At 41.4% G+C, this 17,920-nt stretch overlaps 1 protein-coding gene across 4 annotated transcripts in view; it reads left to right on the top strand.

Moving 5' to 3' along the window:
* LOC103708769 (ABC transporter C family member 3-like) overlaps positions 1–17,920 on the top strand; it is a 19,728-nt gene continuing 1,808 nt past the window's right edge. Inside the window, exons 1-10 of one of the 4 annotated variants that reach the window (XM_008793842.4) lie at positions 1–2,537; positions 2,777–2,863; positions 2,965–3,615; positions 3,731–3,895; positions 5,339–5,633; positions 5,748–5,962; positions 6,429–6,734; positions 6,853–6,916; positions 7,112–7,351; positions 7,431–7,930. In XM_008793842.4, the coding sequence (XP_008792064.3) occupies positions 96–2,537; positions 2,777–2,863; positions 2,965–3,615; positions 3,731–3,895; positions 5,339–5,633; positions 5,748–5,962; positions 6,429–6,734; positions 6,853–6,916; positions 7,112–7,351; positions 7,431–7,555 (4,590 nt within the window). In that variant the 5' untranslated portion in view covers positions 1–95 and the 3' untranslated portion in view covers positions 7,556–7,930. Of the gene's footprint in view, positions 2,538–2,776; positions 2,864–2,964; positions 3,616–3,730; positions 3,896–5,338; positions 5,634–5,747; positions 5,963–6,428; positions 6,735–6,852; positions 6,917–7,111; positions 7,352–7,430; positions 7,931–11,444; positions 14,427–14,665; positions 14,753–14,853; positions 15,505–15,618; positions 15,784–17,233; positions 17,529–17,642; positions 17,858–17,920 lie in introns of those variants that run through there. The other 3 variants (XM_039128739.1, XM_008793841.4, XM_008793839.4) reach the window with 3 other exon arrangements.

Genomic DNA, 17,920 nt, shown 5'->3' with positions numbered 1-17,920 from the left:
AAAAAAAAGCCTTCTTTGACGCCCTCATGCACGCCCGGCGTTACCCCCCGACTCCATAAAATCGCTTCTTTTTGCCCAGTCTCTCCGGGGAACTCATGATCGTTCAAGAAGAAAGGATCGAAAAGCTGCGGTCTTGGGCTTTCTCTGACGGTATGGTGGCTTCTTTCTCGCGCTTTCCTTTGTTTGGAATGCCTTGGGATGCTGGATTCCTTCTCAGGCCCCTCTTTATTCATGGGTGGTTGTCTGTTTCTTGCCACCTCGGCCTCCTGCTAGTCCTGTCCTGCGTCTGGCTCTGTCGGAGGTGCAAGAGTCGAGACTCTAGCAAGCAGAGACTAGAAAACAATCGGTTTTTGTATTCAAAATTAGTCCTCTGGACCTCCCTGGGTCTGGGCGTGCTTAATCTCTTCCTCTGTCTTTTTAATTACTTCTGGAATCAGGAAGGGTTCTGGTCTCACGACCGGCTTGCTGTCCAGTTGGACTTGTCTACCAGAGTCGTTGCATGGTTCGCCATCTCCGCTTACCTGCACTTCGAGTTCTTCTATTCCAGGGAGAAGAAATTCCCCATCTTTCTTAGGATTTGGTGGGTTCTGTTCGTCCTGATATCTTGTTCTAGTCTTGTCGTAGACTTTCTCTGGCTCAAAAATCATGGAATTCTTCAGCCCCATCTGTGGGTGCTGGATTTTGGATCGCTCTTTTGCGGTTGTTTTCTTGGCTGTGCCGGGTTCGTCGGGAAGAGGACTCTCGAAGGGAGTCCTCCTCTTCAGGAGCCTCTGTTGAGCGCTGGTAGTGTCAATGGTGGGTCGCCCAATACCAGTTGCACCGGCGACGTCTCCCTTTTTGCAAATGCCGGTTTTCTCAGTATCCTTACCTTCTCTTGGATGGGTCCTTTGCTCTCCGTCGGTCATAAGAAGACGTTGGACCTCAAAGATGTTCCGCAGCTAGCTGATACTGATAGTGTTAATGGCATCTTCCCCATTTTCAAAAGCAAGCTCGAGTCATACACTAAAAGTGGTAACGAAGGGAGCGGAAGTGGCGGCGGCGGAATTACCACATCTAGATTAGCCATGGCACTAGTGTTCTCTGTCTGGGAGCAAGTCCTGCTGACGGCGTTGTACGCGCTCGTGTACACGGTTGCCTCGTACGTGGGTCCCTACCTCATCGATTTCTTTGTTCAGTACCTTAATGGCAGTCGGGAGTTTGCACATGAAGGATATCTTTTGGTGCTGGCATTCGTCGTGGCCAAGCTTCTCGAGTGCCTCTCGCAGAGGCACTGGTTTTTCAGACTGCAACAGGCCGGGATCAAGGTCCGGGCTTCACTTGTTGCTATGATCTACCAAAAGGGTCTTACTCTGTCGAGTCACTCGAGACAGAGCAGAACTAGTGGCGAGATCGTCAACTTAATGAGCGTCGATGCCGACAGAGTGGGGCTTTTCAGCTGGTACATGCATGATCTGTGGATGGTCGTTTTGCAAGTCACTTTGGCCTTGATGATCTTGTATTCTTGTCTGGGGCTTGCTTCACTTGCCGCTTTAGCAGCCATCTTTGTTGTCATGTTAGGCAATCTCCCACTGGGGAAGGTGCAAGAGAACTACCAGGAGAAGCTGATGGAGTCGAAAGACGTCAGGATGAAAGCTACTTCGGAGATCTTGAGAAATATTAGAATTCTCAAGCTTCAAGGCTGGGAGATGAAGTTCTTATCCAGAATAATCGAGTTAAGGAAAACTGAGGCGAATTGGTTGAAGAAATATGTCTACGCGTATGGCATAATAATATTTATTTTCTGGGGTTCGCCTACTTTTGTTGCAGTGGTCACCTTTGGAGCTTGTATGCTTATGGGGATACCATTAGAATCAGGAAAAATTCTGTCTGCACTTGCAACATTTAGAGTGTTGCAGGAGCCGATTTATAATCTTCCTGACACAATCTCAATGATTATTCAGACCAAAGTTTCCCTCGATAGAATTTCCTCATTCCTCTGCCTTGAGGACTTGCAGCCTGATATGGTACAGAGACTTCCAAGAGGCAGCTCCGAGGTTGCGATCGAAGTAAGCAATGGAAGCTTCTCCTGGGATCTCTCTTCTGAAATTCCCACTTTAAAAGATTTGAATTTTCAAGTATTGCAAGGGATGAGTGTCGCTGTTTGTGGAACTGTTGGCTCTGGTAAGTCGAGCTTGCTGTCCTGCATATTAGGGGAGGTTCCAAAGATATCTGGAACTGTTAAATTGTGTGGGACGATGGCTTATGTCTCCCAATCACCTTGGATACAGAGCGGTAAGATTCAAGAAAACATACTGTTCGGCAAGGAAATGGATGCCGAGAAGTATGACAAAGTCCTCGAAGCATGCTCCTTGAAGAAGGACTTAGAGATTCTTCCCTTTGGAGACCAGACTGTCATTGGAGAGAGAGGCATCAATTTGAGTGGCGGGCAGAAGCAGAGGGTGCAACTTGCTCGTGCTTTATACCAAGATGCCGACATCTATTTGTTAGATGATCCATTCAGTGCTGTTGATGCCCACACAGGATCCCATCTCTTCAAGGTACTCACTTCCTTATAAGTAAATTCACTAATAAACCGAAGGTTTTTTTTTAAGAAGAATTTATACATAGGTTATACATGCCTTTTATTGTTATTTTCTTTTAATGCCTCTAAACAAGAATTTTAAGCTATGAATTTCGATTGTTACTTGCACCTACTTGAATCTTGGATGATATACAAATTAATCATGGTAGTCTGCCTCTGATAGTACTAAGCAAGCAAGAAACCTTCATGTTGCAGGAGTGTTTGCTTGGGGTTTTAGCTTCCAAAACAGTTGTCTACGTCACACATCAGGTGGAATTTCTACCTTCTGCTGATCTTATCCTGGTGAGCGATACTACCCCTTTTTCTTCCCCATGCTTTGATCGCACATACCTCTGCACGCACTCGAGCAGTCTGTTAGACAAAAACTTTTCTGTTCTTTGTAGGTTATGAAAGATGGAAAAATTGCACAAGGGGGCAAATACAATGACATACTAAACTCAGGAACTGAGTTTATGGAATTGGTTGGTGCTCATAAGGATGCTTTAGCTGCACTTGAGTCGATGAACCTTGCCAGCAATAGTTTGAGTAGCACCATGGAAGGTGATTCTTCTGACACTGAAGGTAGCACACAGGCTCCTCGTAAAGTAGAGCAGAAGGAAGCACAGAATGGTAAACCAGATGAAGTAGGTACTCAGAAGGGACAACTTGTTCAGGAAGAAGAGAGGGAGAAAGGCAAAGTTGGGTTTTTGGTCTACTGGAGATACATTACAATGGTATACAAAGGAGCTCTTGTGCCGCCAATATTGCTGGCGCAAATTCTTTTTCAAATCCTTCAGATTGGTAGCAACTACTGGATGGCTTGGGCGGCACCTGTATCAAAAGATGAAGAACCTCATGTGAATAGCGCAGTGCTTATCTATGTCTACATTGCATTGGCTCTTGGGAGCGCTTTCTGTATCCTCATTAGATCTCTACTTCTGGTAACAGCCGGGTATAAGACGGCAACACTGCTGTTCAACAAAATGCACAGGTGCATATTCCGTGCTCCCATGTCATTCTTTGATTCAACTCCAACTGGGCGCATTTTAAACAGGGTAAGTCAGTTTTGATCATTTTGATCTTTTGGGAATAGATTTTTTTTTCTTCAAATATTTGTCAAGAATTATCTGACTCCATTGGTCATTTACATTAGCAATCCTTCTGATACAGGCATCGACTGATCAAAATGAAGTAGATACAGGCATTCCTTTCCAAATTGGTGCCTTTGCATTCTCAATTATACAGCTTTTGGGGATCATTGCAGTCATGTCACAGGTTGCATGGCAAGTTTTTATCGTCTTTATTCCTGTGATTGCAGCTTGCATTTGGTATCAGGTATTTGTTTCTTCCTGTGAACAGGAGTTCTGCAAGTGACAGAATTCATTACTCTTCTGAATACACTAATATTTAAGCATTAGTATTTCTAACTTCAATATGCAGACCCTTAAATGGCTGCATGTCATTCATGAACTTTGTTGTAAGTATCAAAGCTAATACAACCAGTGTGTGCAGCCTTTTACCGACTTATAAGTTGATTTCTTGAGCAGAAATAGTTCATTACCCATTTTTAGGGATAAATAAATATTTTGCCAATAACTCAGATGTAAGGGACTTATCAGACATCATAATTTATCAACTTATCTTTAGAAAAAGAATTTGAGTGTTTTATTTATGTACTGAAGGCTAAAGGACATCATAACATATTCTTAAAAATATTGCAATCTATTTTTGTCTTTCTATGCCATAGTTTTAGTTTTGTATACTAACATGTGCTTGTGCCAACCACATCTAACCATCAATCCTTATAAGCATGTTGGGTGTGTGTGTATGTTGATATTGTATTTAACATGTCTGTAACTTCTTTGAACTTTCATTTGTTTTTTTCATACAAGTAGCTGTCCAGCAGATTATTACATTCAAGATATAATACTATAGGATTTGATTGTCTCAGTACAATCACAAATAAGGTGAAGTTAATTGGATGGAAGCTATAGATGGGATTTCTCTGTTATATTGACCGGCATCACCATCAAAGTCACTCTGACTGGTGTGTTTTAGGGACTACTCTTCGGTTGTTTGGTTCATGGGTTGTCTAATTGATGGGTGGCAGTTACAGCATCCATAGAATTCTATTTTCTTGTGACGCAAGGAAATATAGCTGTTAGGTCTTCCAAATGTTTAATAGTCTTTACAATCCGATCTTTGATGATGTATCACTTCCTTTTTACGCTTTGAGAGACAACCTTGCTCCATTAATGTAAGTCATGTTTTGATCTTTGTTTTTTCTTTTTGTGTCTTTATGTCATATTTCAATAACACAGTTGTGACGTTACTACACAATTAAGAAATTGAAAAAAAATATTGTTGCTATTATTGTACAGTATATTTCATGTCGTAGAAGATGTTTTCCAGGTGCTTCAGTTTCCTATCTTCTGAAAGCACTCTCGTTTCAGTTCCACTTTCTGTGTATTTGACCATCATCGAAAAACCTATCTTTGTACGCTCAACGCAATCTCCTTTAGTGCTGGAGTAACCTGAATAGCGTAAAGAGCTGCATGTAAAATCAAACCAGATGGGACAAGTTGACGGCAAAGTGAATGGTCATTGTGTTCTTAAAAACAGCTCTAGAAATTCATTTTACTTCCGAAAGCACATCTATCATGCAACCATGAATCTGCATGGCCCTGACATCGCATTGTGGTCTATTTTCTATTCTGTGGTCGGTCCTAAAATTTATGAATTTAATCCTCATGTGGCATATCATTCTTGTGTTTTCAGCAATATTACATTGATACCGCGCGGGAACTAGCAAGGTTGGTCGGGGTGTGCAAAGCTCCCATCATACAACATTTTGCTGAATCAATGTCAGGATCGATGACAATTAGAAGTTTTGGCCATGAATCAAGATTTGTAGGTACTAACTTCCATCTGAATGATGAGTACTCTCGACCCAAGTTTTATAATGCTGGTGCAAGGGAGTGGCTCTGCTTTCGTTTGGATATGTTATCATCACTTACTTTTGCCTTCTCATTAGTATTTTTGATTTCCGTGCCAAAAGGTGTAATCGATCCAGGTATTTGCTTTGATGAAGTTTGCTTTTATTTATTTGGTTAGTTATTTTCTGATGCCGTCTCTATGGGACAAGGAAAATAATCTTGCATGTTTGGTGTTCTCTACATCCTTTCAGGCATTGCTGGCCTTGCAGTGACATACGGGCTTAATCTGAATATGCTACAAGCCTGGGTCATATGGACTCTCTGCAATCTCGAGAACAAAATCATATCTGTAGAGAGGATTCTGCAATATACTAGCATTCCTAGTGAACCACCTGTTACTATTGAAGCAAACAGACCAGATTGTAACTGGCCATCAAGGGGAGAAGTAGACCTTCGTGACCTGCAGGTAGATCTTAGCATACTCTTGTCATTTTTGTCATTTGTCAGGGTTGATATGAGTAGCAGCAAGTTTATCATTAGTTTCTATGCTGCAATTGCCTTATCTATTCCTTGATCGCCTGTTTTCGCTTAATGATTTGCTTCAAAGAATCAAAGGCGAAAGTTGATGACTTGTGAGAAGTCAAAGGGTTAAACTTGTTCATTATCTTTTCTGCTTCCAAATTGGGAGGCCGGTTTAAATTAGCAGCACAATGTTGCATAACTTAGATCCTGTTTCTTGAATTTGTACTCTTGCCCGCCTCGCTTGTTTGCATATCCTAGGGGGAAAATTGTGACCTGTAGATTAGTTACTGTGATTTCACCGTGCTTTGTCGAACATGTCCTGAACTAATTCTTTGGAAAGAAGTTGTTAATCATGAAATGCCTGTTTGTATTCTCTGGTTCTTGTCGGGTGCTGACTGATGTTGGTGCAGGTTCGTTATGGCCCACACATGCCTTTTGTGTTAAGGGGTCTCACTTGCACATTCCCTGGTGGAATGAAGACTGGCATTGTTGGAAGAACTGGCAGTGGGAAATCTACCCTAATACAGACACTCTTCCGCATCATTGATCCTACTGTCGGTCAGATATTTATAGATGGCATTAACATTTCAACAATCGGACTGCATGACTTAAGATCTAGACTAAGCATTATTCCACAAGACCCAACCATGTTTGAGGGAACCGTGCGTAGCAACCTTGACCCTCTTGAAGAGTACACTGATGAACAAATATGGGAGGTACTTTCATTTTCCAACATGCACTACATTGTTATTAACTTTTGCCTAATTGCGTCAACTTTGCGTGGGGTATATTGGCTGCTCATAACTTCCTATGGAACACTACCATTTATTTTAGGCCTTAGATTGCTGTCAGCTTGGAGAAGAAGTTAGGAAGAAAGAATTAAAGCTCGACTCTGCAGGTTTGACAATTGAATTTGTTTTTGTTTCTTAAATTGTAGCTGGTAAAAACACTGGCACTCCTCATCTACTTGCCAATATGAACTTGTAGCTTTGTCATCAACACTTATTTCTGAATTTGTACGCAAAACTACAAAGGCTCCTTTTATATTGGTATCATGAATTTTGATGGCATGCATGACACATTTGACTTGCAGTCACTGAAAATGGCGAGAATTGGAGTGTCGGTCAGCGCCAGCTTGTCTGTTTAGGTCGGGTGATTTTGAAAAAAAGCAAGGTCTTGGTCCTCGATGAAGCGACTGCTTCGGTGGATACTGCAACTGATAGCCTAATTCAGAAAACCCTGCGGCAGCAGTTTTCGGAATCCACTGTCGTAACAATAGCACATCGGATAACATCTGTTCTTGATAGTGATTTTGTCTTGCTTCTCGATAATGGTTAGTACATCGAATGTCACAAAATTTTTCTTTTACCCTTTTCCGGGATAATCTTTGATTGGACTTCTTTTCTGATCAGGAGTGATCGTGGAACATGACATCCCAACTAGATTATTAGAAAACAAGTCATCTTTATTTGCAAATCTTGTTTCTGAATATACCATGAGGTCAAGTTCAAGTTTTGAGAGACCGAGCAATGGATGAATGGAAGACTATGGTCAGTCTGATTTCATTGAGATACCATAACTTGGATGATGCCGAAAAATGACTGGAAGATGACCAAGTATTGCTCCTTCAAAATTGTGAGGGCAGATGCAGAGTCTTGAGCCTGCATATATCAAATGGAGGCTGGTAGGATGTTCTGAATGTTATAAATACTTGAAGATACTCTTAACACAAGTTGCAATGATGAAAGGTAAGTGTTGCTGTCGTAGCTTTTTCATGTGGATAAATGTCAAGAGTTACCCTCAAATATATTGTGCATTTTTTGTAACTTTATGAGAGGGTGTGTAATATCGAAACCACTATTATTTTCTGAGACAAAAGTGATGCCCGCAGGAAGATTATAATCTTTTACTACCTTTTTCATTGTGATCAGGAGATAGGCACTTTCTTTTGTTTTACATTTATAATAGCCGAGGATGCTGAAAGCTGCTTCTAATGCTGGAGTACCGCAGACCAGCATTACTAGTTCTTATCATAATTAATTTTTTAAACTTCTTTCTCTATCCTTTTCCGAAGAACAAAAAGAAAAAAATTCCTCTCCTTCCCCGTCTCCTCAGCCTCATCGCTGAGCCACTCCGCTGACTGAAGTTTTGTTGAGCCATCGGAGAGAACGCCGTCTGGCTTCATGTCATGGTTGGTCACCCCTCGGTGATTGTTGGGCTTGGGGAGCACGGGAATGCCAGAGATGCGTATGAATAGTGTGATTTTAGCAATCCCCAACTTCCTTCGGTCATCATTCAAGATCCGCCGGATCCTGCATTTCCGTCAAGCTCTAGCTCTGTTGACTTGCTTTATATTCTTCATGTAAGCTGTCAAAATTTTCTCAGATACTCTCTAATGACCTTCGTGATTTATATCTGAATCTGGATCTACAATCATAAGCTTATGGTCAGTTCATCAGGGCTCCTGTAGTGTCTTCTAGTTTATATAGGGAGTAGATTGGGTCTATTTTGATATCATTTGTAATGATGTAGGATTTCGTTCAGAAAAATCTAGCATATTATTTGGACTTTTTGATTATATGTAAGTATCTAAGGTTTATCTTATGCATAGCTGGTATGGGATTAAATATACACCATCATGGATCCTCACAGTTTGTCCTTTGGTTATACAACAATAATCACTATTTCATGCCTTGATTGCAAGTTTTTACTTTAATATTTGCCTCCCAAATGATAGCTGTTACCTCCTGATTTTATTTTTTTGAGGGGAATTGCCTATGAAATATTGAGGGTTAAACTTTATTCATTATGATCCCGAAATAGGAGACTAATTTTATTGGCAACCTAGCTGGAAGAGTTTAGGACCTATTTCTTCAATGTAATAGATTGTTTTAATGCAATCATTTCAGAATGCAATATTTTAGGAAAGAATGTGTGAGGACCCATATGAGCATATGTTTTGTCCCACATCAATTATTCATCGGAAAGATCTCGAATATTTATATAAGACCAAGAAACTCAAATAATATCTTTTCGCTAATCTTTTTGAGCGAGGTCTTGAGTCTTTATAAATGATATCAAAATAGATGCGGTTCATAACCTTAGGGACTAAGGAAAACTACAATATAAACTCATTTAATTTGACCACGAGCTCGTCGCAATATCTGTGATTGGATTTGGATTTTTAGCCTGGCGAGGATACTAGGACTTAAACTAGGAGAATATGTGATGATCTATGCAGACGTGTGTTTAGTCCTATGTCGGTTATTTGCCAAAAAGATCTTGAGAATTGATACAAGACTAAGAAACCTAAATAATACCTTCCAGCTAATCTTTTTAGGTGAGATTTTGGATCGTTATATGATGTGACTCGTAGGTTCGTGGCAGTCATTCCATAATCTTGCTTGTACATGCTCTCTACTAATATCATTGATACAGCTTGCCTATGCCCCGTCCATGCCTTTTGTGCCAAGGGGCCACAGACGCTCATTCTCTAACTACTACAAACACCTTGTTGCATTGTTGATCCTACTGGTGGTCGGATATTTCTAGATGGCATTGACATTTCAAGATCCAGATTAAGAATTATATAGCAAGACCCAACTACGTTCGAGGGAACAGCGTGTAGCAGTGTCAGTGCACTAGAAGAAAAAACAGATAAACAAATGTGCACCTCTCCTGAACTCGTTACATGATATATTACTAGGGGTTGCAATTTAGGACTCGACCTGTCAACCCAACCCGCGAACAATTTGCTTTATGCAGATTTGACAGAAATGGGTTTAGGTCATAAATGGGTTAACCCGTCTCAATCTGTTTATTAGATGGGTTGGCTTCAGATTTTTAAACCTTTGATCTCTTGTTTTGACCCGTTTAATAATTGAGTTGAGTTGTTAAACTTATTTAAAACCTGTTTAACCCATTTGAAACTTGTTTAACCTGTTTCCGACCTATTCAACCCACCCCCTATAGGATCAATTACTTTGAGATATTCCAATCATTCCAGTGTGGAATTACATTTCATTTGCATTTATGCCCTTTGATTGAGCATCAATTTCAAACTTTAGAACACAAGCCTAGCATCATGGATGCCTAACATCATTATGAAGGTTTTCACCCTCAAATACATACTCCACCATGAAATGGAGGGTAAAATATCCCTACCTTGTTATTGGTTGTCATGCATTAGAAACTTCAATATTCACATTGCATCATTTTGTAGCTAATGTGTCTATTGACAGCTTGACTGTCATAATTATTTTGATATGCATTCTTTGTAGCTAGACGCATGATGACCATGTAATTTAGTAGATAATACTTTCTACTCTATGGTTGAGCTAAACTTGTAGCCATTATATAATATATCTGTTAGTCTTTTGGACTTCCATGCCATGTTTACAGTTGATTTTGAAATCATAAAATGGTATAAGATTCAATAGCGTCAATAGGATCCCGAAGAAAATGGAAAGAAGAAAGAGGGAGAGAGGGGGAGTGTGTGAAGATAGTAGTGGAGAGTGAAAACTATGTATGGGTCTTTCAACTCCTACTAGTGTGTCCGCATTAGCGGCCATCTTCACTTGACTGGGTCCCAAGTCATTTGATTGATGGATCAGTAGAGAGAATCCATAAAATTTTCATTTCTTAACAAGAATGGATGCTTGGCTGGTCTTCCAAGTTTCGATGACCTTTATCTACGTGAACTTCATTTTTCAATATTTACTTTTGGTTCTTTTTGGAAAATTATGAGAGAAGAATAAGATGTGCAAATGCTAACCCTCACTACGGAAAAAAAAGGGCTATCCTGACGTTTTTTTGAAAAAAATGGGCTTATAAGCGTCGGTAATTTTGGCGGCGATGCCTCCAAAAACATCGCAAAAGCGTCATGTAGGTGAGGGCGGAAAGGTTTTTTGCCGACGCTTTGAAGCCATGCCGATGCTTACAAGCATCGGCAGAAACCGAAGATAGGCCGACGCTTACAAGCGTCGACATAATTATTGTTTTTGAAAAAAAAATTATTTAGAAATCCTAATTCTAGAAGCCTTGAGGATGGCTTTCTGGAACGGTTCCTGATCGTCCGAAGAAGAGGAAGAGGCGGGGGAGGAGAAATTATAAGAAGAAACATCAAGTTAATCACAAGATAAAAAGATACTACACGGACGGAGAAGGCTTAAAAAGATAAATAGATTGTAAATTCATACAAGGGGAACCCATGCATTCTAAAATCCTAAAAATTGGCAAAATAGATAAATAGATAGTATATTTTTATCTGAATTTTTAGAATTTTATTTTTTAAAAGTTTAAAAATGAAAAATAAAAGCACTCTAAATGCTAATCCCGTCGTCCAATGGTATCCACGGAATCACGGATTCGAACGTTCGAAGGCCTGCTTAAATCTCGGACTCATCGTGGTCGACGAGGCCGGTGAATTGGTTTGTGGGGATCCGACAACGCCGTGTCGTCTGCTCCGTGGCCAAATTTTCCAACATTGTATGCGGCGGAGGCCACGCGGCCCCACTCTCGGGACCCCGATTAGATCACCTTCTGCACCAGAGAAGGCGTAGGCCCGCACGATCCCGAATCAATGGGCACCGTTCTTGGATTTCTGCCAGATCTTTCCGTCTTGGGGGCCGTTATTAACGAAGAAAATGTCGTTTTTGGATCTTGGTGGTAGATTTCTGTTCTTGGATTTCTGCCAGAAACTCGCTCGATCGCTCCAGGCTTTGGTCGTCGGCGACGCAGCAACCTTGAACCCTAACAAGGGTCAACACGCTGAGTAACAGGGAAAGTCTCCGTCCAAGGATTCCCTCGGTTTTCCTTTTGGGTGGAAATGTGCGCCCTTGCTTGGCCCCCAAGGAGCCGCCTACAGCCAAAAAAACAGAGGCTTCTTTGACGCCCTCATGCACGCCCGGCGTTACCCCCCGCCTCCATAAAATCGCTTCTTTTTGCCCAGTCTCTCCGGGGAACTCATGATCGTTCAAGAAGAAAGGATCGAAAAGCTGCGGTCTTGGGCTTTCTCTGACGGTATGGTGGCTTCTTTCTCGCGCTTTCCTTTGTTTGGAATGCCTTGGGATGCTGGATTCCTTCTCAGGCCCCTCTTTATTCATGGGTGGTTGTCTGTTTCTTGCCACCTCGGCCTCCTGCTGGTCCTGTCCTGCGTCTGGCTCTGTCGGAGGTGCAAGAGTCGAGACTCTAGCAAGCAGAGAGTAGAAAACAATCGGTTTTTGTATTCAAAATTAGTCCTCTGGACCTCCCTGGGTCTGGGCTTGCTTAATCTCTTCCTCTGTCTTTTTAATTACTTCTGGAATCAGGAAGGGTTCTGGTCTCACGACCGGCTTGCTGTCCAGTTGGACTTGTCTACCAGAGTCGTTGCATGGTTCGCCATCTCCGCTTACCTGCACTTCGAGTTCTTTTATTCCAGGGAGAAGAAATTCCCCATCTTTCTTAGGATTTGGTGGGTTCTGTTCGTCCTGATATCTTGTTCTAGTCTTATCGTAGACTTTCTCTGGCTCAAAAATCATGGAATTCTTCAGCCCCATCTGTGGGTGCTGGATTTTGGATCGCTCTTTTGCGGTTGTTTTCTTGGCTGTGCCGGGTTCGTCGGGAAGAGGACTCTCGAAGGGAGTCCTCCTCTTCAGGAGCCTCTGTTGAGCGCTGGTAGTGTCAATGGTGGGTCGCCCAATACCAGTTGCACCGGCGACGTCTCCCTTTTTGCACATGCCGGTTTTCTCAGTATCCTTACCTTCTCTTGGATGGGTCCTTTGCTCTCCGTCGGTCATAAGAAGACGTTGGACCTCAAAGATGTTCCGCAGCTAGCTGATACTGATAGTGTTAATGGCATCTTCCCCATTTTCAAAAGCAAGCTCGAGTCATACACTAAGAGTGGTAACGAAGGGAGCGGAAGTGGCGGCGGCGGAATTACCACATCTAGATTAGCCATGGCACTAGTGTTCTCTGTCTGGGAGCAAGTCCTGCTGACGGCGTTGTACGCGCTCGTGTACACAGTTGCCTCGTACGTGGGTCCATACCTCATCGATTTCTTTGTTCAGTACCTTAATGGCAGTCGGGAGTTTGCACATGAAGGATATCTTTTGGTGCTGGCATTCGTCGTGGCCAAGCTTCTCGAGTGCCTCTCGCAGAGGCACTGGTTTTTCAGACTGCAACAGGCCGGGATCAAGGTCCGGGCTTCACTTGTTGCTATGATCTACCAAAAGGGTCTTACTCTGTCGAGTCACTCGAGACAGAGCAGAACTAGTGGCGAGATCGTCAACTTAATGAGCGTCGATGCCGACAGAGTGGGGCTTTTCAGCTGGTACATGCATGATCTGTGGATGGTCGTTTTGCAAGTCACTTTGGCCTTGATGATCTTGTATTCTTGTCTGGGGCTTGCTTCGCTTGCCGCTTTAGCAGCCATCTTTGTTGTCATGTTAGGCAATCTCCCACTGGGGAAGGTGCAAGAGAACTACCAGGAGAAGCTGATGGAGTCGAAAGACGTCAGGATGAAAGCTACTTCGGAGATCTTGAGAAATATTAGAATTCTCAAGCTTCAAGGCTGGGAGATGAAGTTCTTATCCAGAATAATCGAGTTAAGGAAAACTGAGGCGAATTGGTTGAAGAAATATGTCTACGCGTATGGCATAATAACATTTATCTTCTGGGGTTCGCCTACTTTTGTTGCAGTGGTCACCTTTGGAGCTTGTATGCTTATGGGGATACCATTAAAATCAGGAAAAATTCTGTCTGCACTTGCAACATTTAGAGTGTTGCAGGAGCCGATTTATAATCTTCCTGACACAATCTCAATGATTATTCAGACCAAAGTTTCCCTCGATAGAATTTCCTCATTCCTCTGCCTTGAGGACTTGCAGCCTGATATGGTACAGAGACTTCCAAGAGGCAGCTCCGAGGTTGCGATCGAAGTAAGCAACGGAAGCTTCTCCTGGGATCTCTCTTCTGAAATTCCCACTTTAAAAGATTTGAATTTTCAAGTATTGCAAGGGATGAGTGTCGCTGTTTGTGGAACTGTTGGTTCTGGTAAATCAAGCTTGCTGTCCTGCATATTAGGTGAGGTTCCAAAGATATCTGGAACTGTTAAATTGTGTGGGACGATGGCTTATGTCTCCCAATCACCTTGGATACAGAGCGGTAAGATTCAAGAAAACATACTGTTCGGCAAGGAAATGGATGCCGAGAAGTATGACAAAGTCCTCGAAGCATGCTCCTTGAAGAAGGACTTAGAGATTCTTCCCTTTGGAGACCAGACTGTCATTGGAGAGAGAGGCATCAATTTGAGTGGCGGGCAGAAGCAGAGGGTGCAACTTGCTCGTGCTTTATACCAAGATGCCGACATCTATTTGTTAGATGATCCATTCAGTGCTGTTGATGCCCACACAGGATCCCATCTCTTTAAGGTACTCACTTCCTTATAAGTAAATTCACTAATAAACCGAAGGTTTTTTTTTAAGAAGAATTTATACATAGGTTATACATGCCTTTTATTGTTATTTTCTTTTAATGCCTCTAAACAAGAATTTTAAGCTATGGATTTCGATTGTTACTTGCACCTACTTGAATCTTGGATGATATACAAATTAATCATGGTAGTCTGCCTCTGATAGTACTAAGCAAGCAAGAAACCTTCATGTTGCAGGAGTGTTTGCTTGGGGTTTTAGCTTCCAAAACAGTTGTCTACGTCACACATCAGGTGGAATTTCTACCTTCTGCTGATCTTATCCTGGTGAGCGATACTACCCCTGTTTCTTCCCCATGCTTTGATCGCACATACCTCTGCATGCACTCGAGCAGTCTGTTAGACAAAAACTTTTCTGTTCTTTGTAGGTTATGAAAGATGGAAAAATTGCACAAGGGGGCAAATACAATGACATACTAAACTCAGGAACTGAGTTTATGGAATTGGTTGGTGCTCATAAGGATGCTTTAGCTGCACTTGAGTCGATGGACCTTGCCAGCAATAGTTCGAGTAGCACCATGGAAGGTGATTCTTCTGACACTGAAAGTAGCACACAGGCTCCTCGTAAAGTAGAGCAGAAGGATGCACAGAATGGTAAACCAGATGAAGTAGATACTCAGAAGGGACAACTTGTTCAGGAAGAAGAGAGGGAGAAAGGCAAAGTTGGGTTTTCGGTCTACTGGAGATACATTACAATGGTATACAAAGGAGCTCTTGTGCCGCCAATATTGCTGGCGCAAATTCTTTTTCAAATCCTTCAGATTGGTAGCAACTACTGGATGGCTTGGGCGGCGCCTGTGTCAAAAGATGAAGAACCTCATGTGAATAGTGCAGTGCTTATCTATGTCTACATTGCATTGGCTCTTGGGAGCGCTTTCTGTATCCTCATTAGATCTCTACTTCTGGTAACAGCCGGGTATAAGACGGCAACACTGCTGTTCAACAAAATGCACATGTGCATATTCCGTGCTCCCATGTCATTCTTTGATTCAACTCCAACTGGGCGCATTTTAAACAGGGTAAGTCATTTTTGATCATTTTGATATTTTGGAAATAGATTTTTTTTTAAAAAATATTTGTCAAGAATTATCTGACTCCATCGGTCATTTACATTAGCAATCTTTCTGCTACAGGCATCGACTGATCAAAATGAAGTTGATACAAGCATTCCTTTCCAAATTGGTACCTTTGCATTCTCAATTATACAGCTCTTGGGGATCATTGCAGTCATGTCACAGGTTGCATGGCAAGTTTTTATCGTCTTTATTCCTGTGATTGCAGCTTGCATTTGGTATCAGGTATGTGTTTCTTCCTGTGAACAGGAGTTCTGCAAGTGACAGAATTCATTACTCTTCTGAATACACTAATATTTAAGCATTAGTATTTCTAACTTCAATATGCAGACCCTTAAATGGCTGCATGTCATTCATGAACTTTGTTCTAAGTATCAAAGCTAATACAACCAGTGTGTGCAGCCTTTTACCGGCTTATAAGTTGATTTCTTGAGCAGAAATAGTTCATTACCCATTTTTAGGGATAAATAAATATTTTACCAATAACTCAGATGTAAGGGACTTATCAGACATCATAATTTATCAACTTATCTTTCGAAAAAGAATTTGAGTGTTTTATTTACGTCCTGAAGGCTAAAGGATGTCATAACATATTCTTAAAAATACTGGAATCTATTTTTGTCTTTCTATGCCATAGTTTTAGTTTTGTATGAATAGAAATATACTAACATGTGCTTGTGCTAACCACATCTAGCCATCAATCCTTATAAGCATGTGGGGTGTGTGTGTGTCTTGATATTGTATTTAACATGTCTGTAACTTCTTTGAACTTTCATTTGTTTTTTCATACAAGTAGCTGTCCAGCAGATTATTGCTTTCAAGATATAATAATATAGGATTTGATTGTGTCAGTACAATCACAAATAAGGTGAAGTTAATTGGATGGAAGCTATAGATGGGCTTTCTCTGTTATATTGACCAGCATCACCATCAAAGTCACTCTGACTGGTGTGCTTTAGGGACTACTCTTCCGTTGTTTGGTTCATGGGTTGTCTAATTGATGGGTGGCAGTTATGGCATCCATAGAATTCTATTTTCTTGTGACGCAAGGAAAGATAGCTGTTAGGTCTTCCAAGTGTTTTATAGTCTTTACAATCCCATCTTTGATGCATCAATTCCTTTTTACGCTTTGAGAGACAACCTTGCTCAATTAATGTAAGTCATGTTTTGATCTTTGTTTTCTCTTTTTCTGTCTTTATATCATATTTCAATAACACAGTTGTGACGTTACCACAAAATTAAGAAAATGAAAAAAAATATCATTACTATTATTGTACAGTATATTTCATGTCGTAGAAGATGTTTTCCAGATGCTTCAGTTTCCTATCTTCTGAAAGCACTCTCGTCCAGTTCCACTTGCTGAGTATTTGACCATCATCGAAAAACCTCTCTTTGTGCACTCAACGCAATCTCGTTGAGTGCTGGGGTAACCTGTATAGCGTAAAGAGCTACTTGTAAAATCAAACCAGATGGGACAAGTTGACGGCAAAGTGAATGGTCGTTGTGTTCTTAAAAACAGCTTTAGAAATTCATTTTACTTCTGAAAACACATCTATCATGCAACCATGAATCTGCATGGCCCTGACATCGCATTGTGGTCTATTTTCTCTTCTGTGGTCGGTCCTAAAATTTATGAATTTAATCCTCATGTGGCATATCATTCTTGTGTTTTCAGCAATATTACATTGATACCGCGCGGGAACTAGCAAGGTTGGTCGGGGTGTGCAAAGCTCCCATCATACAACATTTTGCTGAATCAATGTCAGGATCGATGACAATTAGAAGTTTTGGCCATGAATCAAGATTTGTAGGTACTAACTTCCATCTGAATGATGATTACTCTCGACCCGAGTTTTATAATGTTGGTGCAATGGAGTGGCTCTGCTTTCGTTTGGATATGTTATCATCACTTACTTTTGCCTTCTCATTAGTATTTTTGATTTCCGTGCCAAAAGGTGTAATCGAGCCAGGTATTTGCTTTGATGAAGATTGCTTTTATTTATTTGGTTAGTTATTTTCTGATGCTGTCTCTATGGGACAAGGAAAATAATCTTGCATGTTTGGTGTTCTCTACATCCTTTCAGGCATTGCTGGCCTTGCAGTGACATATGGGCTTAATCTGAATATGCTACAAGCCCGGGTCATATGGACTCTCTGCAATCTCGAGAACGAAATCATATCTGTAGAGAGGATTCTGCAATATACTAGCATTCCTAGTGAACCACCGGTTACTATTGAAGCAAACAGACCAGATTGTAACTGGCCATCAAAGGGAGAAGTAGTCCTTCGTGACCTGCAGGTAAATCTTAGCATACTCGGTCATTTTTGTCATTCCGGGTTGATATGAGGAGTAGCAAGTTTT

Source organism: Phoenix dactylifera, chromosome 8 (assembly GCF_009389715.1).
Source record: "Phoenix dactylifera cultivar Barhee BC4 chromosome 8, palm_55x_up_171113_PBpolish2nd_filt_p, whole genome shotgun sequence".
Taxonomy (NCBI): domain Eukaryota; kingdom Viridiplantae; phylum Streptophyta; class Magnoliopsida; order Arecales; family Arecaceae; genus Phoenix; species Phoenix dactylifera.
The sequence above is the reverse complement of the archived record's forward strand: the minus strand, read 5'-3'. Positions and strand labels throughout refer to the sequence as shown.